Below are 20623 nucleotides of genomic sequence, written 5' to 3'. Positions count from 1 at the left end.
GAATGCGCGTTTGCGAGCAGCAAGTGATCAAGAAGTGGAAACCAGTCCAAAACTCAAAGAGCCTGGGAAAGCTGTGAAACAGGACATTAAACCTAATGATGACATGTACTTCTCTTTAAAGGACATGTATTTTGATAAGCAAGTGAAGCCAGCGGCAGGGAAGGAGGAGGTGGGAGCCAAGGACGAGGCCGGGAGTCAGGCTGTCCTGCAGCCTGTGGCAGCCAGCAGACAGACAGAGGATGCTCCACTGGCCTCTGAGGTGTTGGAGGGCCAGAGAGGCCAGCAGCAAGAACAGAAGTTGGAGGGAAACAAAGAGGTAACTAGGAGAGACAGCAGCCATTGTAGGGGTGGCAACAAGAAAATATCCGTGCTGTGCATTTGTGTCGTGGCACTGGGCCTGGGAGGCTCCGTGCACACGACGGGATCTGCTGCCCAGGCTCTGCAGGTCTCCACTGGTGAAAGCACCCAGAAGGGCTCTTTGGATTTTGTGAGCCCAGACAGCAGAGCTTCCACCCCATCTCCAAGCAAATGTCAGCTGAGGTGCTGAGAGATGTAAGTCGGGGCCATTCGAGCAGCTGGTCCCGGTGGCCTGGGGCTCTCCGGTTTAATCAGCAGGCTGACCTCATGCGGAATGTTTTCAGATCAGGTCGGCAGGGAGCACTGAATGGGTATTTATAGCTGGCAGTGAGTGCCTTGTGATGGCATCTGTTCAGTTCAACAAGGGAGCTTTAGTTAAGGAGCCCCCCATGCAGATGAGGTATGGGTGAGCTGCACCCTCAGGGCCTCGAGTTTTGTTTACAGTGCAACATTTATACAGTAGATCTGGACTATTTTTTTCATCCATCCCTGTTGGGAAAACTCTGTTGGGAGACTCGTTGTGGTGGTGATGAAGTGCTTGGGCACAGCACCTGCTTCTGACCCTCAGAGCATCTCTTAGTCAGCTGCTATTTTTGTCACTTAACCTGAAGTATTTGCCATGAAAATATTAGACTGGAAGCTACTGGAGTAATTTCCCCCCATTTTTCTTTATTGACCCCTTCTATCATAAAGGATTCTCTGAGTCCAGTTTGCAGGTGCTGTCAGGATCTGGAGTTTGGGCTGTGGTAGGTGCACACTTTCAGCAAAGACAAGGCTCTGGGTGCAGCACCTCTCACTTGGTAGGTAATGCATGTATTTCAGAATATGGAAAAATCCACAATGTATAAGGGACTGATGGGTGCTCCGGTGGAAACAAAAATCCTTTCTTTCTCTCTTAAATTTTGTTGGCCATTGGTGGGTGCAGCTTTGCTGGTAAGAACTTGCTGTGTTCTGCAGTGCACACCTGGTTTCTGGCCTTGCTGCTGCACAGTGCTGTGAACTCATCTTCATCCTGACTCACCAGGATCACATGCTGCTGCAGAAATTATTGCTGATCAGGCCAGCCCATGGCAAAGCCATTTGTTTCTCCCCTCTGTGCTCATTTTAACAGCTCTGGCTCTCAAAAAAGATGGAAAAATGCTGGTGTGCAGCAGGCGTGGGCTGTCATCCCTGAGCCTTTGACATGCATCAAGATTTTTTTCTCTTTAAAAGCCCTATTCACAGAGGGAAAACTGTGACTTGTCAGCTGGTGTGCCTTTGAGGAGACAAAAGGGAATGCTTCTGATTTGAATTTGAATGCATCAGCTTGTTGGTGCTGCTGGGGAAAGTCCTCAAGCTTTTGTGAGAGCAAATAAGCTGATTTAAAGCCTTTAAGGCGGGTTCCAGGCATGTTTCAGGATATTTTTACCCCGCAGGACAGGGGTTACTTGTCTATTTCTTTTTTATTCTTTCTCTTAAAAAAGAAAGGTCATAGGTGAGTGTTTTCCTAGCCTTGGGACATAGCTGGGCCTTATGCTCAGGACTTCTCTTCTGAGCTGGATTTATCTGTAGCAAAATGCCAGAGTGTACCCAGGCTCTGAACATCATCCTCTACAAGAGCAGAGAAGAAACCAGTTTGGCATGGTAATCACTCTTGCTTAAATTTTAAACTGATGATTTTATTATATTTCTTGAATTTTATGGGTAGGAACGGCCTCTAATGGTGCTTCCTCCACCCTTCAATACTCATGCCCTAACAATTAGAGAAGGACTTTGAAAAAGGGCATGGAGTAACAGGACAAGGAGGAACGGCTTTCTACTGTCAGAGGGCAGGGTCAGATGGGATATGGAGAAGAAATTCTTGGCTGAGAGGGTTGTGAAGCCCTAGCACTAATTGCCCAGAGCAGCTGTGGCTGCCCCTGGATCCCTGGAAGTGTTCCAGGCCAGGTTGGACGGGTCTGGGAGCAACCTGGGACAGTGGAAGTTGTCCCTGCCCATAGCAGGGGTGGAATGAGATGGACTTTGAGATCCCATCCAACCCAAACCATTCGATTTATTGGCTTGGGAAGGGGCTTGCTGAGAGAATTCTTTTCCTCTTTTCCTCTTTTCCTCTTTTCCTCTTTTCCTCTTTTCCTCTTTTCCTCTTTTCCTCTTTTCCTCTTTTCCTCTTTTCCTACCTTTCCTCTTTTCCTACCTTTCCTCTTTTCCTCTTTTCCTACCTTTCCTCTTTTGCTCTTTTGCTCTTTTCCTCTTTTCCTCTTACCTTTCCTCTTTTCCCCAAGCTACCAAATGAAGCAAAAGCAGCACGAAATAGAGATCTTAAGTGCCCCAGCCCTCCTTTCCCATGGTGTTCATTTTGGGGGGCTTAACGCTCAAGTCAGGAACCTCAGAAGAAAATCCTTAGCAGCAGATCCTACAGGGTGGAAGGGGGTCCTGTGGTGTTTTTGAGGTCCCCAGACAAGGGAAGGAAATGATGAATCTGACTCCATGTTCTTAGAAGGCTAATTTAATATTATATTATATTATATTATATTATATTATATTATATTATAGAATGCTATACTAAAACTACACTAAAGAATAGAGAAAGGATACAGACAGAAGGCTAAAAGATAATAAAGAAAAACTCGTGACTCTCTCTAGAGCATCCACACAGCTGGACCATTATTGGCCATTAAGTTAAAACAATTCAATATGTTAGATAAATCTGCAACCACATTCCCAAGCAGCAAAACACATGAGAAGCAAATAAGATAATATTGTTTTCCTTTTTCTCTGAGGCTTCTCAGCTTCCCAGGAGAGAAATCCTGGGCAAGGAGGATTTTTCAGAAAATGGTGACAGGGTCCCATTGTGGGCATGCCCTGTCCCTGTGCCATTGTCCTGGTGACACTCCCAGAGCATCAGCCTGGCAGAGCGTGCACCACGATATCACTGCCTCCCCTACAAAAATAGCCTGTGCTCCTTGGCTGGAGGATTTGGGCAGTTCTCCTCAGGATAAAGCTTGGCCATCACAGCAGGCAGCTCGCTGACACGTCTGCTGGGTGCAGCTGCGGTCGGAAACATTTGAGCTTCCCAAACGTCAGAGAAACAGAATGGCTGAATAGTGCTGATAACGTCAGGGTGTATGGTTTCCCTGTAAATCATTTGGGCAGCCTCATCCTGATAGAGTGTGACATGCCAGCTGCCCCATCTCACAGTGCACGTAGGGGAGCACTCAGTCTGCAGAGACAGCAAGGGAATTATGCAAGGTGTCAGCAGTGGCTGGTAAAAATGGGAAAGTTTCGTTCTTTGGGAAGGCGCAGAGTCAGAGGAGATTGGATTAAAAGCCACTGAATGATTTAGAAAGGCAGATCTCTTGCCTCTGTGCGCAGCAAGGGTGTTGAAAGGCAGAAGGGCTGGAGCTGAGTAAAAGAAGAAACATTTTGTACAGCCTGACAGGTGGGACCTACTCCTCTGGGATGATGGTGAAACCAGAAGACCCTGGATGACAAAGTAACGCTGGTATCAGGGTAATTCCCATGATTCAAGAAGCTGGGCAATGCTGTATGGTACAGGTGGCCCACAAATACAACTGCACAGACCCAGGCAGTAACATGATGCTAATTTCCTTCCTTTTTTTTTTAACTAGGTTGCAGCAAGAGTTGGACAGTCTCCTGGTCACCTAAAGCATCCAGTGTCCAGTCCAACCAAAGAGACCAGTCAGCAAGGCAGTAAGCTAGAGGAGGTCAGGAACGAGGTGCCTGTTTGCCAGGAAACCAGGGGGGCTGTGAAAAGGACAAATCCTCGGTTTAGGCCTCAGGAGCCACCAAAGCCACCAGCACGTTCTCCAGACCATGTGCAGTCTGGCAAGGAACACCCACCCCCCAGGAAACAGGCAGAAAGACATTCCCATGCTCTTGAGGGCAGAGAGACTCAGCAAGGACTGTTAAATCAAGAGAACAACAGCCAAGGTGGGGAAGAATCATTGCTAAAAAATTTGACTCCTCCAGAACCTGGAGAAAACACTCCTCTTGAACAAACCCCATGTCAGACAGTCAAGGATGGGAAGAGCAAAGAGGCAGGAGCTGAGCTGTCTGGGAGCCATCCTGGTGTGAGGACAGGAGGGAGTGAAGCAGCAGAGCCATGTCTTGGGGCTGTGCACAGGGAGGCAGCAGGGACACCTTTGGGCCATCAGAACACCCAAAATGAAATGGCAGCTCCTGCTGCAGTTCCTCTTGCCGAGGAAGAGCTGCTTCCTGCTCCTGCAGTGAGGCCATCAGTGGCTCAGGAGGCACTGCTGGCATCTCACAGAAGCCCAGGGATGGAGGCCACTGCAGGAGAGGTCCCATCTGGAGCCCAGCTGCTGCCTCCTGCAAGAGGAGGAACGGAAATCACAACGACAGGTGGATCTTCCCCACGAGAGATGTTTTCAGCCATCACTTCAGAGGAGGAGAATGCCAAGCCAGTGCCTGTGGGACCTCAGGGGAAGGAGGGAGGACTCTTGACAGCCACAGCTCCATGCCAGGAACCAGCAGCATCTTCAGGGACTTGGGAAGGAGTCTCTGAGGTTCAGCCACAGGTACCACTGGTCCTGTCCAGCTCTGAGAGATCTCAGGAGATGTCTGTGGAGGAGAAAATGCAGCACAAAAACCTGGTTTCCTCCTTAAAGAACTACCTGCTGCTACTTCTGAAAATGTCAGATAGCAGTAAGGATGCCACAAAAGGGGACACTGACTCTGGGGACAAGGAGCAGCCGAATGCAGGGGAAGGCATGATCCCAGAGATAGGCATTGCTGGCCTTAGCCCTCGCACCTCAAGGAAAGTTTTGGAAAAAGTACAAAACAACCAGCTCTTCCAGACAGCAGAGAACTTGCCTCTGACCCCCAGGACATCCAGACGGATCACAGGAATGATTAATGAGGAGTTTGTCACCAGCCAGGAGATGCTGGCTTGCAGGCCTGTGCCTCCAAAGAGACGCACCTGGGGGGCTCCTGAGGCCGAGGGGCCACCCCCACTCTCAGTGCCCTCCATCGTGGTGGGCAGCATGCCCACAGCAGGAGTGGCTCCTCATCTTTCTGATTTGCCTCCAGTGAGCTCTGAAGAGAGCCCTGCTGACCCTCTGGCAGTGCTACCTTGTGCCACACCAGAAGAGCTCGCTTTGGGGGCCCGGCGCAAAATATACCTGCCCAAACCCAAACAGGTGGGGGTGGAAGAGGAGGCAAGCCCAGAGAGCGTGGGCCACACAAGAAGTCCAACTGTTTCACCACGGCAGTCCAGGAAGAATGCATCCCTGTTGCATTCTCCTGCCCCAGCTCCATCCTCTCCCTCAGAGCAGTGCTCTCCAACCCTCACGAGGAAGATGGCCACCTTGGAGGTTCCCAAGCTGTACGAGGAGCCTGCAGGTGACACCGGCGGTGACAAAGAGGTCCCTGGAGATGCTAAGCCAGAAGCACAGCCAGCAGAGTCCCAGAGTACTAATAACCCATTTAAAGGTGAGGGAAGAGAGAGTCCCTATGAAGCTCATTCCCTTGTTGCCTACAAAGGGAGCCAGTAATAGTCAGCTGGGGCCACATGAGTTTTGTACATTTGTAGGGTTTTCAGCATCAGCCTTTGGCTGTGTGAAAGCCGAAAGTCTCCCTTGAGACTTCTATCCCAGTGCAGGGAGGGATGAGGAATGCAAGAGGCAGCAGTTCTGACACTGGTTGTCTCTTACAGCCTGGGCTTCCTCAGCCTCAGGGATCATAGAATACTCTTGGTTTTGGTCTCTGTATTCTGGGCCTCATCAAGCCTGATGCTGGTTGGGGATCCTGGTTGAGTGGAAAGTGTCCCTCCTCATGGCAAGAAGTGGTCTTTAAAGTCCCTTCAAACCCAAACTGTGATTCCATGGTTCAGTGGGCATCACAGGGCACACACTCCTCTTCCATCTGTGGTCAATGCTAATTTGATCCCTTGTGGCATCGAATTAAAAAAGGCATAATCCTGGGGATCAGGGAACCAGGTGATACTCTCACAGGAATCAGCACTCTTGCAAAGCAAGGGTGACCGTGATAAATCCCTACTTCAATAGAAGAATGTTTCCTCTAATATTCCATAGTGGTTTTCTGCCTTTCCTCTGGCCAAGCCTCACTGGGTATTGCAGTGCTGCACTGTTGAGCAAATTTGTACCACTTGTATCTCATCTCTGAGAGCTCTGAGACCTTCCCTGGGGAAGGCAGAGCTACATGTGCTGACATACACTGATGCCCAAAGTCCTGAGCAGCAGTGTGGGTGTAGGCTGCCTGTCCCCAGAGCTGCAGCCAGCACTCTGTCTCTCACCACCCATCTTTTTGCACCCTTAGCTCCACAGGTGGTCCGTAAGATCAGAGCAGAACAATTTTCTGATGCATCAGGAAACCTGAAACTTTGGTGCCAGTTCTTCAATATATTGAGTGATTCCAAGCTGACGTGGTACAAGGACGAGATCCCTGTAGCTGAAGCCCAAAGGAGGTAACCTGTCAGTTCCACATTGTCACCTGTCACATCCTGCTCCTTACCCTGCTGGGGTGAAGGTGTCACTCTTGCCAAGGCAGCATGGGAAGCTCAGTGCATGGCACAGTGCATTGTGCACTTCATCATATCAGTGCCCACAGAGGGAAGGATTGCCCAAATGGGGAGTTCCTGACAAATTTATCTTATTCATGCTCCATCTGGAGTGTCTGCTTTGGGTACCCAAACCTTGGGAAGGGCAGAAAAGGTGTTATGCCCATCACAAAAGTCAAGAGCTGGATTTGAACTGCAAAACTGGGACCCCAAAGGATCCACATGAGGGTGGCAGCCTCCCAGCAGAGCTGGGAGGGTCTTCCATGCAGCCACTGCTGGGAAAAAGCAGCTCTGGCTGTGCCCTCTCTATCCATACTTGGCACTGCTCTTGCACAGGGATAGTTCATATATTGATGGTGCATATTCAGACAGCTGGGTGGCTGGTTGTATCCTTTGGGTCTACTATGAAGAGCAGCTTGTTCTCAAGCCCAGAGGATTTGTGTAGGAGCATCATCCACATCAGTTAGGATTTGCCTGATGCCATTGGTGTCCCCTGAGCTCCCTTTATAATGAGTTGATGCTAAGTTAGGTGATTCTGGAGTAGAAATTGTCTCCTGGGGCAGATATTTGGCCTGGGCGAGATGGGAAGGAGTGGCCATTGCTTTCCAGCAAACCAGAGCAGAGCCTGCTCAGCCAGTGGGTCTCAGGATGAGGGTCCCACCTCTGCTCTCTGTGAAGCCCTGACCCAGCCTCACTCAGGGACAAGTACCTTTATCAGTCTGTAGCTCAATCCTGGCCAGATTTTGCAGGGCTTGCGTGGAGGATAAGCATCTCTGCTAGTACAAAGCACAGGGCAGGACTTGTGGTGCTGTGACATGCTGGGGGAGCAGCTGGGCTGCCCTTGGGATGGCTTTGTTTGTAGCCTTCTTCCATCCCCCCAAGGGCAGGATGTTGCCCACCCACAGTGCCTGTTGCAGGGCTCCCATGTGGCCCCACCACCACACAGGGATGTGGCCATGCTCCATTTCTTTTCCAGTGCTGGTGATGAGGGCCAGGCAGCTTTGGCTGTTGTGCAGGCATCGCAGAAGGACTGCGGAGTCTATCGGTGTGTGATCAGCAACGAGTATGGCACTGACTCCACAGATTTCCTGCTCAGCCCAGAAGGTGAGGAGCCCTCAAGAGCCTCTCACAGCTTCCTGGGTGTGCTGTGGGGCAGTGTGGCCAACTGCAGAGAAGGCTTGGTGCCAGGCTGCAGTGAGGGAGCCTTGGCACATTCTGTAACACCACCTCTGTGAGATGCTTCTGCCTCTGTGTGCCAACTGATTCCCACCATCCTACCTGCCATCCCTAGTTGTGCAAGTGCATGGGGCAAGGTGGGATCATGGCAGGACCTTGACACCCCTTTGCTTTCTGTCTCCTCTAGTGTTGTCAGGATTTATCCTGCGCGAAGAGATTGAAGGTAAGGGCCACGTGATGAGCTGTGACTCTGCCCCTTGCTGAGCGGGGCAGGCAGCTCTGGGGCAGAAGCAGGACGTGCCCATGTTGTCCCCTCCTCACCAGCTCTTCCTCCCACCAGTTGGAGAGGAGATCGAGATGACACCCATGGTGTTTGCCAAGGGTTTGGCTGATGCAGGCTATTGGGGGGATAAGCTCTTCGGGCGCGTGGTGAGCGAGGACCTGGAGGTGGGCGCTGGTTTCCTGCGCAAGGCCTGCCGCGCCAGGGCCATCTACGGCCTGGAGCCTGTCTTCGAGTCCGGCCACACTTGCGTCATCAAAGTGCACAACTTCATCGTCTTTGGGACCAAGAATGAGAACAGCCTCATCGAGAAGAACTATGATATCACCATCCAGGTGGGTCTCCCCTTGTGGGCCATCATCCACCTTTCTCCCTCTCACCCTCCCCACCTGTGTGTGAGTTGGTCCCAGACAGTCCCCAGCTCTGTGCCCATTTTTGCTATTTCCTTCCACTTTTGAAATGTTCTGGGGTGCTCTAGCCAGGGGGCTGGACATGTTCTTGCCATTCTTAGCTTCAGCTCTTCCATCTGAGCAATGTGGAGTTGCTCAGGACTATTCCCATCACCCTTTGATCACCAGGACAGGGAAGCAATTGGCAGTGGTCCCAGGGAGGCAATGGTGCTTGATGGAACAGGTTCTTGACTCTTCTGTTTGCACTTCCAGGAATGTAAAGTCCAAAACTCCAGTCGTGAGTACTGCAAGATCTTTGCTGCTGAGGCACGAGCAGTCCCTGATTTTGGAGCAGTGCCTGAGTAAGTGATGTGCTGCAGCTCCACTGGCTTGATGCCCTGGCAGAGCATTGCAGGGGACGGTGGGAAGCTTCCCTGTGGGTGTTGGGGCATCCCAAAGGCGGTGCACTCTACTCCCACAAATGGAAGGGATACTGGGAGGAAGGCAAAAACCAGGGTTGCAGACTGTGATGTGAATCTCCACTTGCAGAGGAGGGAGAGCTCACCATGCTGACATTGTCTGTGAACTCCCACACAGGATAATTCCTCTGTACCTGATTTATCGTCCGGCCAACAACATCCCTTATGCCACAATGGAGGAGGACCTTGGCAGGCCCTGCGAGCAGTACTGTGTCACTGAGAGAGATGGCAGCTTGGTGGCACGAGGCACCTCGGAGATTGTGCTCAAATGCTGCACTTTCCAGCATTGGGTTTACCAGTGGACAAATGGAAACATCCTTGTGACTGACATGGAAGGTAAGGGGATCTCCTGTGTAGTGCCCATGGCCCATCACCACCCTCCAGCCTGGGAAAGAAAGAAAAGCCCCAGGCTTGCCCTCCTGCCTCTCTCCCACCCCATGCCATGGAACCCTCTACCCAGGGCAATGACATGCCCCTAGTACTGGTGGCTGTCCTTCTCTGGACAGAGACTGGTTGTCCTATTAAATTACAGGAGTGGGCTGGAAGTTGACCAACGTGCGGATCGCTACCAACCTGAAAGGGTGAGTGACTGCCAGCTCTGGAGCAGGGTGGCCCTGGCTGTCCCCAGCTCTGCCATGGTGGTAACCGTGGTCAGGCTCCATCCTCACCTCCCTGCCCTGGTGGGACATCTCCTGGTGCAAAGCAGGAGCTGAGGATAGCTGTGTTGGCAGGTACCAGGGGCTGAAGGAGAGCTGCTTTCCCTCCCTGCTGGAGCAGTTCCCGGCCGCTCACAAGTGCAATCACTACTGCAGCATCCTGGGCCTGAAGATGCTGGAGCCAGCCAAGCCCAAGGGCTCCAAGAGTCCCTGCCTGGGCAGGAAGTCTGCCCAGTCCAGCCCCCAGCTCCAGAAGAAGGTGCTGACAAGTCCTCAGAGCACCCGCAAGGCTTCTGTGAGCCCCAAGAGCTCCCGGAGAGCTGCAGAAACAGGGGAGGCCTCAACAGCCTGCAGATCCAGGTCAGGAGAGAGCAACAGAGCTGGCTGCCCACAGTAGTCAGAGCTGCTGCAGCTGAGAGTCCTGCTCTGGCCCCCAGCCTGGGCCCAGCTCGTGACCAGTGTGGGAAGGGAGACCCTGGCAGTGGCCTTCTCCATGGGGCTCCTGCCCGGCCCGCAGCGCTTGCATTGTGTGGTGTGTGCTAATTGTGAGTGGCTGGGCCGGGCCACGGGGGCTGTGAGCCCCAGCTCACCTGCCCAGTACCTCTCTACAGGAGCTGCTGCTGGAGCCTGTGGGGCCGTGTGCCTCTCCATGCTCGGACTCGCTTTCCTCTCTCGACTTTCCATAGGCCTTCCTTAAGGCACGGGCAGAGCTTCTCCCTCGAGCTTTGCAGGCTCAAGGGAGAATGTCCTTGCCTGGCTCCCCAGCAAACTGGGAGTCCTGGACACCCTCGTGGTTCCCAGCACCTCATGTCCCTCTCTGTGTACCCATAAAGTGACCAGGCCAAGCCTTGCCAGCGCTGTCAAGGATGAGAACCCCACCAGTGCCCAGGCAGTCCCCAGTGCCCTGGCACACCCTTTTTCCTGCAGAGGGTTCCAGCAGTTGCTGCAGGGCTCCTCTGCTATGGTGTGGGGCTCTGGGGTATTGGCTGGTTCCAGGGCAGGTGTTTGCCACAGCAGCTGCATAGGGATGGGATTTTGCACCCCTGCCTTCCCCTGCTTCCCAGGGAAGTCTCCCACCCCGTTGCTGGGTGGCTGCTGAGGGTGGCTGTGCTGCTCTGGATGGTGGCTGGTGCTATGGTAAGGATGCTCTACCTCACACGGGATACCAGGGAGCAGGACAAAGGGGCGACTTCCCCTCCATACCAGGCTCTGCCTTGGTACGTGGGGGTGTCTAGCCCACAGGAATCACTGCTCCTTGCCCCCCTGCCATACACAGACCCTGTATGCCCTAGCCCCACAGCACAATCTGGTGCTCAGCATCACCCCTGCTTGGCACATGCTGGACTCCAGCAGCAGCTGGCAGTACCCGCTCCAAATCCTGCTGCCCCTGGCTGGAGGCAGTGATGGACAGGCACAGGAGCTGTCTGCTCCATCACCCTGCAGAGCTTCCCCTTCCCCAAGGCATTGCAGGAGGGTGCTGGGTGCCAGCACCCTGCAGGATGGGGTCCCAAGCAGTGGCTCAGTGCAGCCTGGTGGAGAGAAGGGGCTGGGCTGGGAGCGTGGTGTGCTCTGGGCTCCAGGTCCTTTGTCCTCGGGTGACTGTAAGGTACCGATGTACATAACGCGGCTGCGTTGGGACTGGGTGCTCTTGAGTGCAATAAAGCGAGAAGGACTGGCCTGTTCCTGGCACTGTGGTCCCTCTGGGAGAGCTGCACCCAAGTACAGTGGGTTGGCTTTGTGTTCCATCCATGGCCCGTGGGGGAGAAGAGGGGGGCTGGGGTCAGAGCCTTAGGCTGCCAGCAGACAGTCTGCAGTGGGCATGGGGTGCAGCCCCAGCAAAGGCCCTTGTGCTATGTGCAACAGCCATAGTCAGGGGCCAGAAGGGATTTGAGGACAAGCACACGAGGGTTGCCATAATTTATTTGGGAGCTGCTCTCTTGTGTCCGCAGGGCCAGCACCTAAGGGTGCAGGTTGCAGGGTGCACGCAGCTGTCTGTCGGCACTGGAGTGGAGAAGACCAGATGCTCAGGTTTCTGTTGGGGTTTTTTCTGCTTTTGGGGATAGGCCTTGTAGGCCCTGGTGCTGCCCCAGTTCTAGAATGTCCATGCACAGGACGTGTGGTTGTAGTATGCACAGCACTCCTTGAGCCACAGCACGCTCCCTGCCTGCTCAGCCCAGGATCCCGTGAAGGACAGAGTCCCATTCTGGAGCACCGAGCTGGAAGGAGAGACACAGGGTCAGGACAAGCTGCTGCCCCAGCAGCTGGGTCCTTGGGCAGGACCAGATGGCTCTGGGCTCCCTCACACCCACCTGGCAAAGAGCTGCTTACAGCAGGTGTACATGGTGTAGCTGGTCGAGCTGAAGTTGGTGGTGCTGAAGAACATGGCGCAGTCACCCACCTCTGTTGGCACGTAGAGGAGACCTGGGGGACAAGGTCTTCTGCTGGGACTTAACAGGGACCATGGATCCAAATTCCATACCGCAAGCAAGCTGTGAGCTCTGTACCCCATGCCTGCTCACAAGTTCCACGCCCTGACTATACTTGCTTGCAAATCCTGTACCTGGAACTTTGCAGGTCCCACCTCACCCCCCAAGACTTCAGGGAGCTCCTTGCCATACTCCAAAAGTTGCCCTTGAAGTGTTCCAGCTGAGAGGAGGATGAGGGGCCCCAGGAGAGCTGTTGGGCTTGGTGTGCCCTTGGCAGAGCCATGAGGGGAGAGCAGGGTTTGAAGGCTCTGGCAGAGCCGTGGGGAGACAGGCCAGCCACCTCCATCCCTGAATGCTGCATTTATGGGGTCTTCAGCCCTGTGCCTGCCCCTCCCTGGATCTCTCTGGCCCTGCTGCCAGTGGGCAGAGACCTACCTGCCAGGCAGGCATTGAGCATGGAGACACACATGCCAGTGAGCAGGGCCCGCAGCACCACGGCGGCCAAGTCACTCTTGCGCTGGGGCACCATGGAAGCTGTGGGGACAAAACAGACAGGGGGTCAGCTCCTGCTGTACACTGCGTGGGGGACAGATAGGGACATCATGATAGCCTCCTCAGTCCTGAGCTGGCTCTGCCTCAGTCCTGAGTGCCCTGCCCACCCCAGCCCCTGCTGTCTGGAGGATGTGGTGATCCCAGCCAGCACCCAGTCTGCTGTCTGTCCGTCCTGGCAGAGATCTGTGCCCACCCAGCACCTATGGGTGATCCACCAGAGCCCTGAGCACCCCCAGCACAGGAGTCTCTCTGCTCTTTCCCCTGTGGCTGGGTTATACCCAGGCTTGCCCATGGGTACAGTGCAAAATCATCCTGGTTGCCTCATGCAAATCCCGGTTTTTATCTAGCAGAGACCAAACATGGAGGCTTGAGGACAGCAAATTCCTCCTGCCTCAGCTGAGCTCTTGCTCCCCGACCCAGGATCCCACTCCCAGAGTGCCCAGGCACACTCACACAGGCCTCCCAGCGTGATGCCAAGGGAGCTGAGGTTGGCAAATCCACAGAGGGCAAAGGTAGTGATGCTCTCGGCTCGCTCCTGGAGGGCACAGCAGCAGGAGATAGTCATGTCTGCCCAGGAGCAGCCCCAGAGCACCCAGAGCTGAGCACCACATTGGAGCTCCCAGATAGACGTGACAGAGAGAAGTCCCCCACCCCAATCCCTTCTCTGTCAGCTGTTTTTGGGAGCAAAGATGAAGGCTCTTCGTGGAAGAGGCTGGGCTGGGGGGACAAGGGCCCCTGTAGCACCATGATCTTTCCATCAAGGAGCAGGATAAATGGGAAAGGGCTTCACTGACTCCTTCTTCCCACACCCAGCCATTAGTAAACACCAAAGTCTAACTGGGCATAAGTGCCCTCCCACTCCCAGCACCATCGTCCTTGGTTCAATGATCTTAGAGGACTTTTCCAAACTAAATGGTTCTATGATCCTCTCCTGCCCACCACCCCCTGCCCAGCCAGGTGCCATGCCCCATTCCAGCTGGCTCTATCCCTGCCCTGTGCCTGGCAGGGTGGCAGGTGCCCTCACAGATATCCACTGCTTCCGGCTCCCATCCCACTCCTCCAGGCCCATCAGACGGTTCTTCTTGTACGTGGCCAGCTGCTGGTACGCCACAAACTCGTTCAGGAAGATCTTGATCCCCAGGAGCTCAGCCACCAGCGGTGAGTCTGCCCAGTCTGCCCCCATGAGAAAGGCCAAAGGCATGAGGACATAGGAGCAGATCACCTGGGAAAAGCATCCCAGAAGGGAATGACTCAGAGCTGACCTGCACGGCCGCCAGATTGGACATCCACTGCCAGTGTTCACCAAAAACCCAGCAAGGGTCTCAGCAGCCCACTGAGGCAGGGGGCAGAGGTGGGGATGGGTGGGGGATGCAGGATCTGCCAGCTCTTGGGGATACCTGGAAGGTAAGACCCTCGATGTCTACCATCTTCCCAAACCAGCGCAGGGCAGCATTCATGAACTCCAGCACGGCCAAGAAGCCGATGAGGTTGGCTGCAATGTTGGCCACGAGCCCCACGGAGTTGGCAGCCCCATTGCTAGCAGCTTCCAAGATGTTCTGCTCTTCCCTGCATGGAAAAGGATCCCAATGTATTCATCTGGCTGGGCATCCCCCATGCCAGGTCAGTGCTCACTCCATGGATGTGTGCACACCACAGGCCCTCCCAGCCTCGTGTGCCCCGAAGTGCCACCACGGCTTCCCCGCAGTACACGGACACGCGCAGCCCCACTGCACTGCCCCTCTGCTCACACTCACCCTCGGGAGATGCGGATGCTTGCTTTGCCCTTGAACTTGGACTCCTCCACTTCAGGGTAGACAAGTTTGGCCATGCCGAGGGCACAGGGCGCAGCCATCACAGAAGCTGCAATCAGTGATGCTGCATCAATCTGCAACGTGCACACCAGAGGCATAGGCACCTCTGCACAAGGCTGCGCCCCGTGAGCTGCCACCCCAGGGCATTCCAGCACGTGCCTGGCATCAGCCAGTGACACTCAGAGCAGTTCAGGGCTCTCCACTTGCTGAAGGTGGGAAAATTGGCAGTTTTCCCATCTAAGCAGCCATGCACATGGGGCAGCTTGCCTGCATGGAGGCAATTGCTGGAGCTGCAGCGATTGTAGCCTTGGTGATGTAAATCTCCCCTGCTGTTTGACTTAATGGTTCTGGTCCCATCCTTGGCCCTTTTTATTGGTATCAGAGCAATATGCTGAATAATGCTGTTACCTTCTACTTGCTGATAAAGGGCCAAGCTCCCAGCCTCAGCCCTCCCCTGGCAACATCTCATTTCTCTGACTTTCCACCTTTGGTTCCCCATTTAAGGACACTAATTAATGTTTAAATAGCAGGAGCTCAGGCAGCAGGTTAAGGGAAAGGTTTGTTCAAAGCACTGATAAACTGGAGAGGGCATCCCTGGAGGCTTGGTGCCAGACGTGCCCAGGCAATGCTGGAGGAGCAGGGATTCCTCCCTTGGGAGAAGAGGAGGGGCCTGGGTATTGCTGTTTCTGTTTAGAAGGGGGTTGGAGGGGAGACACTGCTCAGTGACAGCCAGTGAAAAGGTGAGAATCACAGACACAGTTTCAGTTGAATATAAGGAAAAATTGTTTCTTGTGTCTGAGGCACCTGTGGGGTAAACCAGAGAGGTTGGGGGAGATCTCCATCTGTAGGATGTTCACCACCAACCTGGACAAGGTCCTGGGCATCCCCTCAGTTGCCATAACCTCAGTTGGCAGGAGGATGGATCAGAGACCCCCCACCAGAGGGTCTTTCTGGGCTATATTATCCCGTGGTTCTGTGGGATTTGCTCTGCACACTGTGCAGGGACACAGGGTAGGGGATCCCATAGCACTGCCTTCTACCTGGCAGGGCTCCAGGGCTCTGGCCAGGCCAGGTGGGGCTGGATCAGATATCTTTGGGACAAGGTGAGTCTGGACACCCTGCTCTCATCCTGCTTAGGGAAGGGCAGCATGAGGCACCTGCTGGGGGTCTTCCCTCATCCCCAAGTCCAGGGCAGTTCTTGCATGTCAGTAGCCTGTGGCAGGGAACATGTGGATCCAGCTGCTCGTGCACTCACCCCAAAGGATATGTAGGCGCCCATGACGCTGCCTGCGATGGTGGCGAAGCCACCAGTCATCACAGAATGGATTTCTGACAGGGTCATGTCTGCGAGGTATGGGCGGATGAGCAGCGGCGCTTCAGTCTGTGCAGGAGGAGAAAACCCTGCTGTCCTCAGGATGGGACCATACAGGGCCACAGGTCTCATAGGGAGGGAGAAGACCCTTTCTCTAGGGCAGGCTCAGCTGCAAGCACTGAGGAGCTGCTGCCAAACCAGGACCTTACCTGTCCCACAAAAATGTTCCCTGCCACGCTGAGAGTCTCAGTGGGAGTGGTGCCCATTGAGATTTGAAGCACCCAGGAGATCTGGGGAAAGACAAGGCCATTGTGAGGCCCCAGGCACCCTGCCACCATACCCACAAAGCCAGGCACTGCTTGGCCCCTGCAAGGAGGTAATCCTGGGAAGCACCTCCAGACCAGGTGGAGACATCAGCTCTAGGGTTCAGATTTTTAAGCTTTCTGAGAAGGACGTGCTAGAAAGACAGGGGTTGTGTCTATCCTTTTAAGCAGGACAAATCACCCCAAATTAGTACCATGACAATTTTTCTGGGACATCTCTCAGCTGACCATAGTAGACAGAGAACCCAACAGGTTCTTCCCCTTCCCACTGCCATCCCAGATCAAGGAGTGAGGCCCTACCTTGAGAATAAGCCACTGCATGACCCCGAGGTAGTAGAGGATGGACATCACACAGCTGAAGAAAACAATGATGGGCAGGGTCTGCAGGCAAGGCACAGGGTTAAGGGAGAGCTGAGCCACACATCCCAGCGCCCATGGGCACCAGGCTGGGCATGGTGTGGTACAGCCCACGCTGCTGGGGTGCCACAACGCTCAGCCAGGCTGGCAGGAGGGACAGGGACCAGTGCAAGTCCTCCGTGGCACTGAGGAAGTCCACAGGTGGATACACAGCTGAAGGAGATCCATCTCTGAGATGGTTGAGCTCTACCACAGCAGATCAGGCTGCACTTTGCTCTCCAGGACCCAGCAAAGAGGCAGACCAGAAGAAAACCTCCCCATGCCCCATTCTCTATTCCTTGACTGACCTGGAAGGCAAAGACTTCTTCAATGAGTGTGTTCCCAAAGACAAAGCTGGAGCCAGCTGTGGTGTAGCCCAGGAAGTACTGCAAGGGAAGAAGTTACACTGTAGGACAGAGATCTCCATCAGGTCCTTCCCTGATATCTCATTCTGCCTAATGAGGGGCTGTGCCCCCAGTCCCACAGCTCACTTCACTGCACACCAGAGAATGCCCCTCTGAGGCCTAAGATGGGGATCCTGGTGGGCTGTCCCAAAGCCACAGGGCCCTGCTACAGCCTGGAAGGGAGAGCACACCGAGGGCTCTGGGCTGCTGCAGAAAACCAGGGGAGAGTTGGCTGCCCTCCAGTCCCGAGCATGCAATCCCTGCCATGTCCCCTCCCCATGCCACACTCTGCTTTTCCTGGTAATCTCAGGGTACAGGCACAGGATGGGATGAGTAGATGCAGTACCTGGACCTGGTCTCCCAGCCACTGGAAAGCTTGTGTGCCAGGAGTCGTTCGCAGGACAAAGAGTCCGAGTAAGAACTCCAAACCAAGACCCCAGAAAACGACTCTCCAGGACACCTGGGGACAAAAAGCGGAACAGGAGCTGAAATGTTTCCAAGGCCTACAGGCTTCCCCCTCTGGTTTCCAGCTGCTGCAACAGCAGCACATGACAAACACCACACACTGCCCCAGCGTGAAGGTCATGGGGAGACCAATAAAGTGTTACAGAAACCAACAAATGTGGGTTGGTGACAGAGCCAGAAATGAGTTGGTGAGACTCTGGAACTGGCTGGAACACAACCTGCCAGGCTGACCCAGGATACAAGCACAAAGACCTTATGATGATTGGTAGCACAGACCTGCTAGATTGAAACTGTTTGTTCAATAACCCTTCAGAGGAGCAGGATGGAGAGACTGCCCAAAGCATTGCAGCAGTTTGGGCTGAAAGCCACCAGGATTTCAATCACTTCTGACCAAGGCTCCTGAAGCCCAGGTGTGGGTCAGGTGCTGGGCTTCTGGGTCTCATCCGCTATGAGGGACATGGCAGAAAACAGGACAGAGGCATGCAGGGGAGCCCTGGGTTGGGAAGTGGGAAGGAGAGCAGTGGTACAAAGAGCAGTGAGGTGGCTTTGGGGTCTATCCATCCAACCAGTTCAGCTCCTCAGGCTGCACCCAGCTCTGCCCAGCTCTGCTGGGCTTCTGCTTCCTCCAGAGAAGGGGATACCAGGGGGAACAAAGAGCTTCTCCAGTGCTGGGTGTTCACCTCCTGCAAGGGGCCTGATGGTCAGGTCACAGCTGGAACACGTACCGCACCATGGTGCTTGGAGCAGGCAAACAGGAACAGCACCAAAAAGCAGAAACCACCTAATGAGATGAGCTGCTCTGGGTTTCTGCCAGTGTCCAAAACCAGCCACACAATCAGGCCTGCCAGGAGGGCCACCCACGGGAGCCTGCAGAGGAAACCCCAGACTGTCAGCAAGGTGATGTCCCCATCGGGAGGGAAGCTCATGAAGGGCAGGAGCCCACTGTGATGGAATTGCCACTGTAAGGTCCCTGTATCTGCAGAAACCTGGGGCTTAGGCACAAGCGAGGGCGGTGAACAGCCATCACTACCGAGGCAGAGCAGACAGACATCTCTGCAATGCTTTTAAGTGGTCCCCAGGCTGGCCATGCTCGCCCTTTGTGAGGTGCCAGCCTGGCACATGCAGAGCCATGGGAGGGAACCCAGGTGCTGGGAGGGATCTGGCCCTTCCTTCTCCTGACTCACCATTTGAGCCACGGCCAGGCCTTTTGGAAGCACTTCCCAACGGGGCGGAGGAGAAGCAGAACCTTTGCCCTGCAGTGCTTCTGGAAGACCTCCCAGCAGATGAAGAAGACAACCACAGCAGTTATCACCACCAAGGGGAGGGCTCGCTGGAAGTTGAGGTAACAGGCCGCAATGAAGTAGCACAGGTAGGCTGGAGAAGGCACATTGGGAGTCAGAAACATCAGGGCTGTAGGATCACGGGTTCATAACTCACTGGGGCCAGCCATGAGGGTCATTTCCTCCCAGCGTCCTTCCCTGGCCACACTTGAGGATCCCATCTTTGTGTGAGGAGAGCTTAAGAGCATCACCCCAGCAGGGAGCAGAAGGGGCACAGTAAACCCTTTGGGCAGGTGGAGAAAGGGCAGGGGGACAGTGAGGTGAATGAAGGTAGAACTGGGCAGCAGTGGTGGGGTGAGGAGGGGGCAGTGAGGCTGCTGGGAGTGGATACAACCTCCACACACTGGACAGTGTTCAGTCAGCGGAGTCTGGAGGCACAGCCAGCCAAAGGGGTGGGGATGTGGAGTCTCAGTCCTCACCTACTACAAGGAGCCCCAGGACAACTCTTCTCAGCACCTTGGCATGAGCCTTGCAGAAATGCTGTGCCTTGGATGCTGGCTGCAGGGCCTTCCTGGGGAGAGTCACATGCCAGAGACAGGAGAGACGCAGAAGATGGACAGGGAAGATGAGCCCAAGGCAAACCACCCCAAGTGCACCAACCCACCAGAGCCAGGCCATGAGCGTGGCTCCCTCTGGGCACTGCCAGCAGCAGGAGGTGGTACAGGTGGGAACCCCAGCACGCTCACCATCACCTGTTATGGGGACAGAGACCTGCCAGTGGCACCCTACAGGGCCACACAGAGCCATCAGTCACTGCCCCCACCTCAATTCCATCCTACTCTGCTCCCAAACCAGGTTTGTACTCCGGCAGAGCTCACATATCTGTGCAGATCATCCCACCTGCAGTAGGTGGAGAATCTCCCTTTCCTTTCTCTTCTCTCCTCTTGGTTCTCACTGCGTGGACCACCACATTCCTCATAGTGTCTGTTCTCTCCCTGGAAAACATCATTAACTGAGCACCGGGAAGGGAAGGGAAGGGAAGGGAAGGGAAGGGAAGGGAAGGGAAGGGAAGGGAAGGGAAGGGAAGGGAAGGGAAGGGAAGGGAAGGGAAGGGAAGGGGAACTTACCTCAAAGCTGAAAGCTGGGTTATCTGTGCCCTTGTCAAGGCTGTCCAGGGTTATCTGGTTTCCTTCCATCTCCAGGAGCTCCCTTGCTTCAGTGTATACAGGAAACCCTGGGAGGGCCCGATGCTGGCTGGGGAGAGCAAAATGGGATCACCTCTGGGAAGCTCAAATGTCCCACTCTGCTTTTCAGTTTTGGGGCCCTGAGAGGAGAACACCCCTGGCAGTCAGTATTCAGAGCAGGTCCTGCCCCAGCACATCAGGGGACCATCCTGTAGGGTCCTCAGGCCATGGTGCTGGTGGGCTGCATTCCTTGTTCTGTAACTCTAGAGAGGTCTTTGCTGTGCTTCCAAGGAATTATTGGAGAGGACTGTATGCAGCAGGGAGTGCTGGTACTCCCCCTCCAAGTTGGTGACAGTGTCCACCAGCCTCTGTGAGCCTCTTTGTATTGGAATAATACCAATATAGCCGGACAGGACGTGCCTGACCTTGTCTGGCCCTTGGTGCTGAACCAAATAGCGGCAACTGTGGTGTTTTCACCTCAGAGACACTTTTGGCTGGCTGGATGCTGCAGCTGAGCACGTGGGGCCAAGTCCAGGCGTGCAGGAGCTCTGGTGGTGGCAGGATGGAGCCTCTGGCAGAGAAGCTTTATGGTGAT

The 20623-nt window shown here is 54.4% G+C and overlaps 2 protein-coding genes across 2 annotated transcripts in view; one reads left to right on the top strand and one right to left on the bottom strand.

Moving 5' to 3' along the window:
• ALPK3 (alpha kinase 3) overlaps positions 1-11557 on the top strand; it is a 37246-nt gene extending 25689 nt beyond the window's left edge. The window contains 10 exon segments of the mRNA XM_031061010.1: positions 1-316; positions 3966-5808; positions 6655-6802; positions 7872-7999; positions 8259-8294; positions 8412-8686; positions 9014-9102; positions 9338-9555; positions 9752-9800; positions 9951-11557. The exon segment at positions 1-316 is cut by the window's left edge and continues 2 nt beyond it. Coding sequence (XP_030916870.1) covers positions 1-316; positions 3966-5808; positions 6655-6802; positions 7872-7999; positions 8259-8294; positions 8412-8686; positions 9014-9102; positions 9338-9555; positions 9752-9800; positions 9951-10272 — 3424 coding nt within the window. The 3' untranslated portion in view covers positions 10273-11557.
• A 403-nt stretch (positions 11558-11960) lies between these two features.
• On the bottom strand, positions 11961-20040 carry SLC28A2 (solute carrier family 28 member 2). Its single transcript, XM_014308996.2, has 17 exons — positions 19972-20040; positions 19745-19839; positions 19324-19415; positions 18749-18938; positions 18290-18431; positions 17446-17559; positions 17004-17081; positions 16600-16680; positions 16186-16266; positions 15920-16045; positions 14608-14738; positions 14251-14419; positions 13878-14075; positions 13307-13388; positions 12737-12835; positions 12185-12296; positions 11961-12091 (listed from the first exon to the last, which is right to left on the bottom strand). The coding sequence occupies exons 1-17, from the start codon at positions 20038-20040 to the stop codon at positions 11968-11970; spliced, it is 1983 nt and encodes a 660-aa protein (XP_014164471.1). The 3' UTR covers positions 11961-11967.
• Positions 20041-20623: the final 583 nt, after the last annotated feature.

Source organism: Geospiza fortis, unplaced genomic scaffold (assembly GCF_000277835.1).
Source record: "Geospiza fortis unplaced genomic scaffold, GeoFor_1.0 scaffold317, whole genome shotgun sequence".
NCBI lineage: Eukaryota > Metazoa > Chordata > Aves > Passeriformes > Thraupidae > Geospiza > Geospiza fortis.
Note: the sequence above shows the minus strand (reverse complement) of the source record. Positions and strands in the feature narration are given on the sequence as shown.

Bases quoted from the DNA above. Each gene is read 5' to 3' on its own strand.
- SLC28A2 (XM_014308996.2), bottom strand. From the start codon at position 20,040: ATGGAAGGAAACCAGATAACCCTGGACAGCCTTGACAAGGGCACAGAT. The intron at 16,267-16,599 runs GTAGGGCCTCAC...GTCTTTCCCCAG, and splicing joins TGCAGTGGCTTATTCTCAAG to ATCTCCTGGGTGCTTCAAAT. The intron at 12,092-12,184 runs GTGGGTGTGAGG...CTCTCCTTCCAG, and splicing joins TGTAAGCAGCTCTTTGCCAG to CTCGGTGCTCCAGAATGGGA.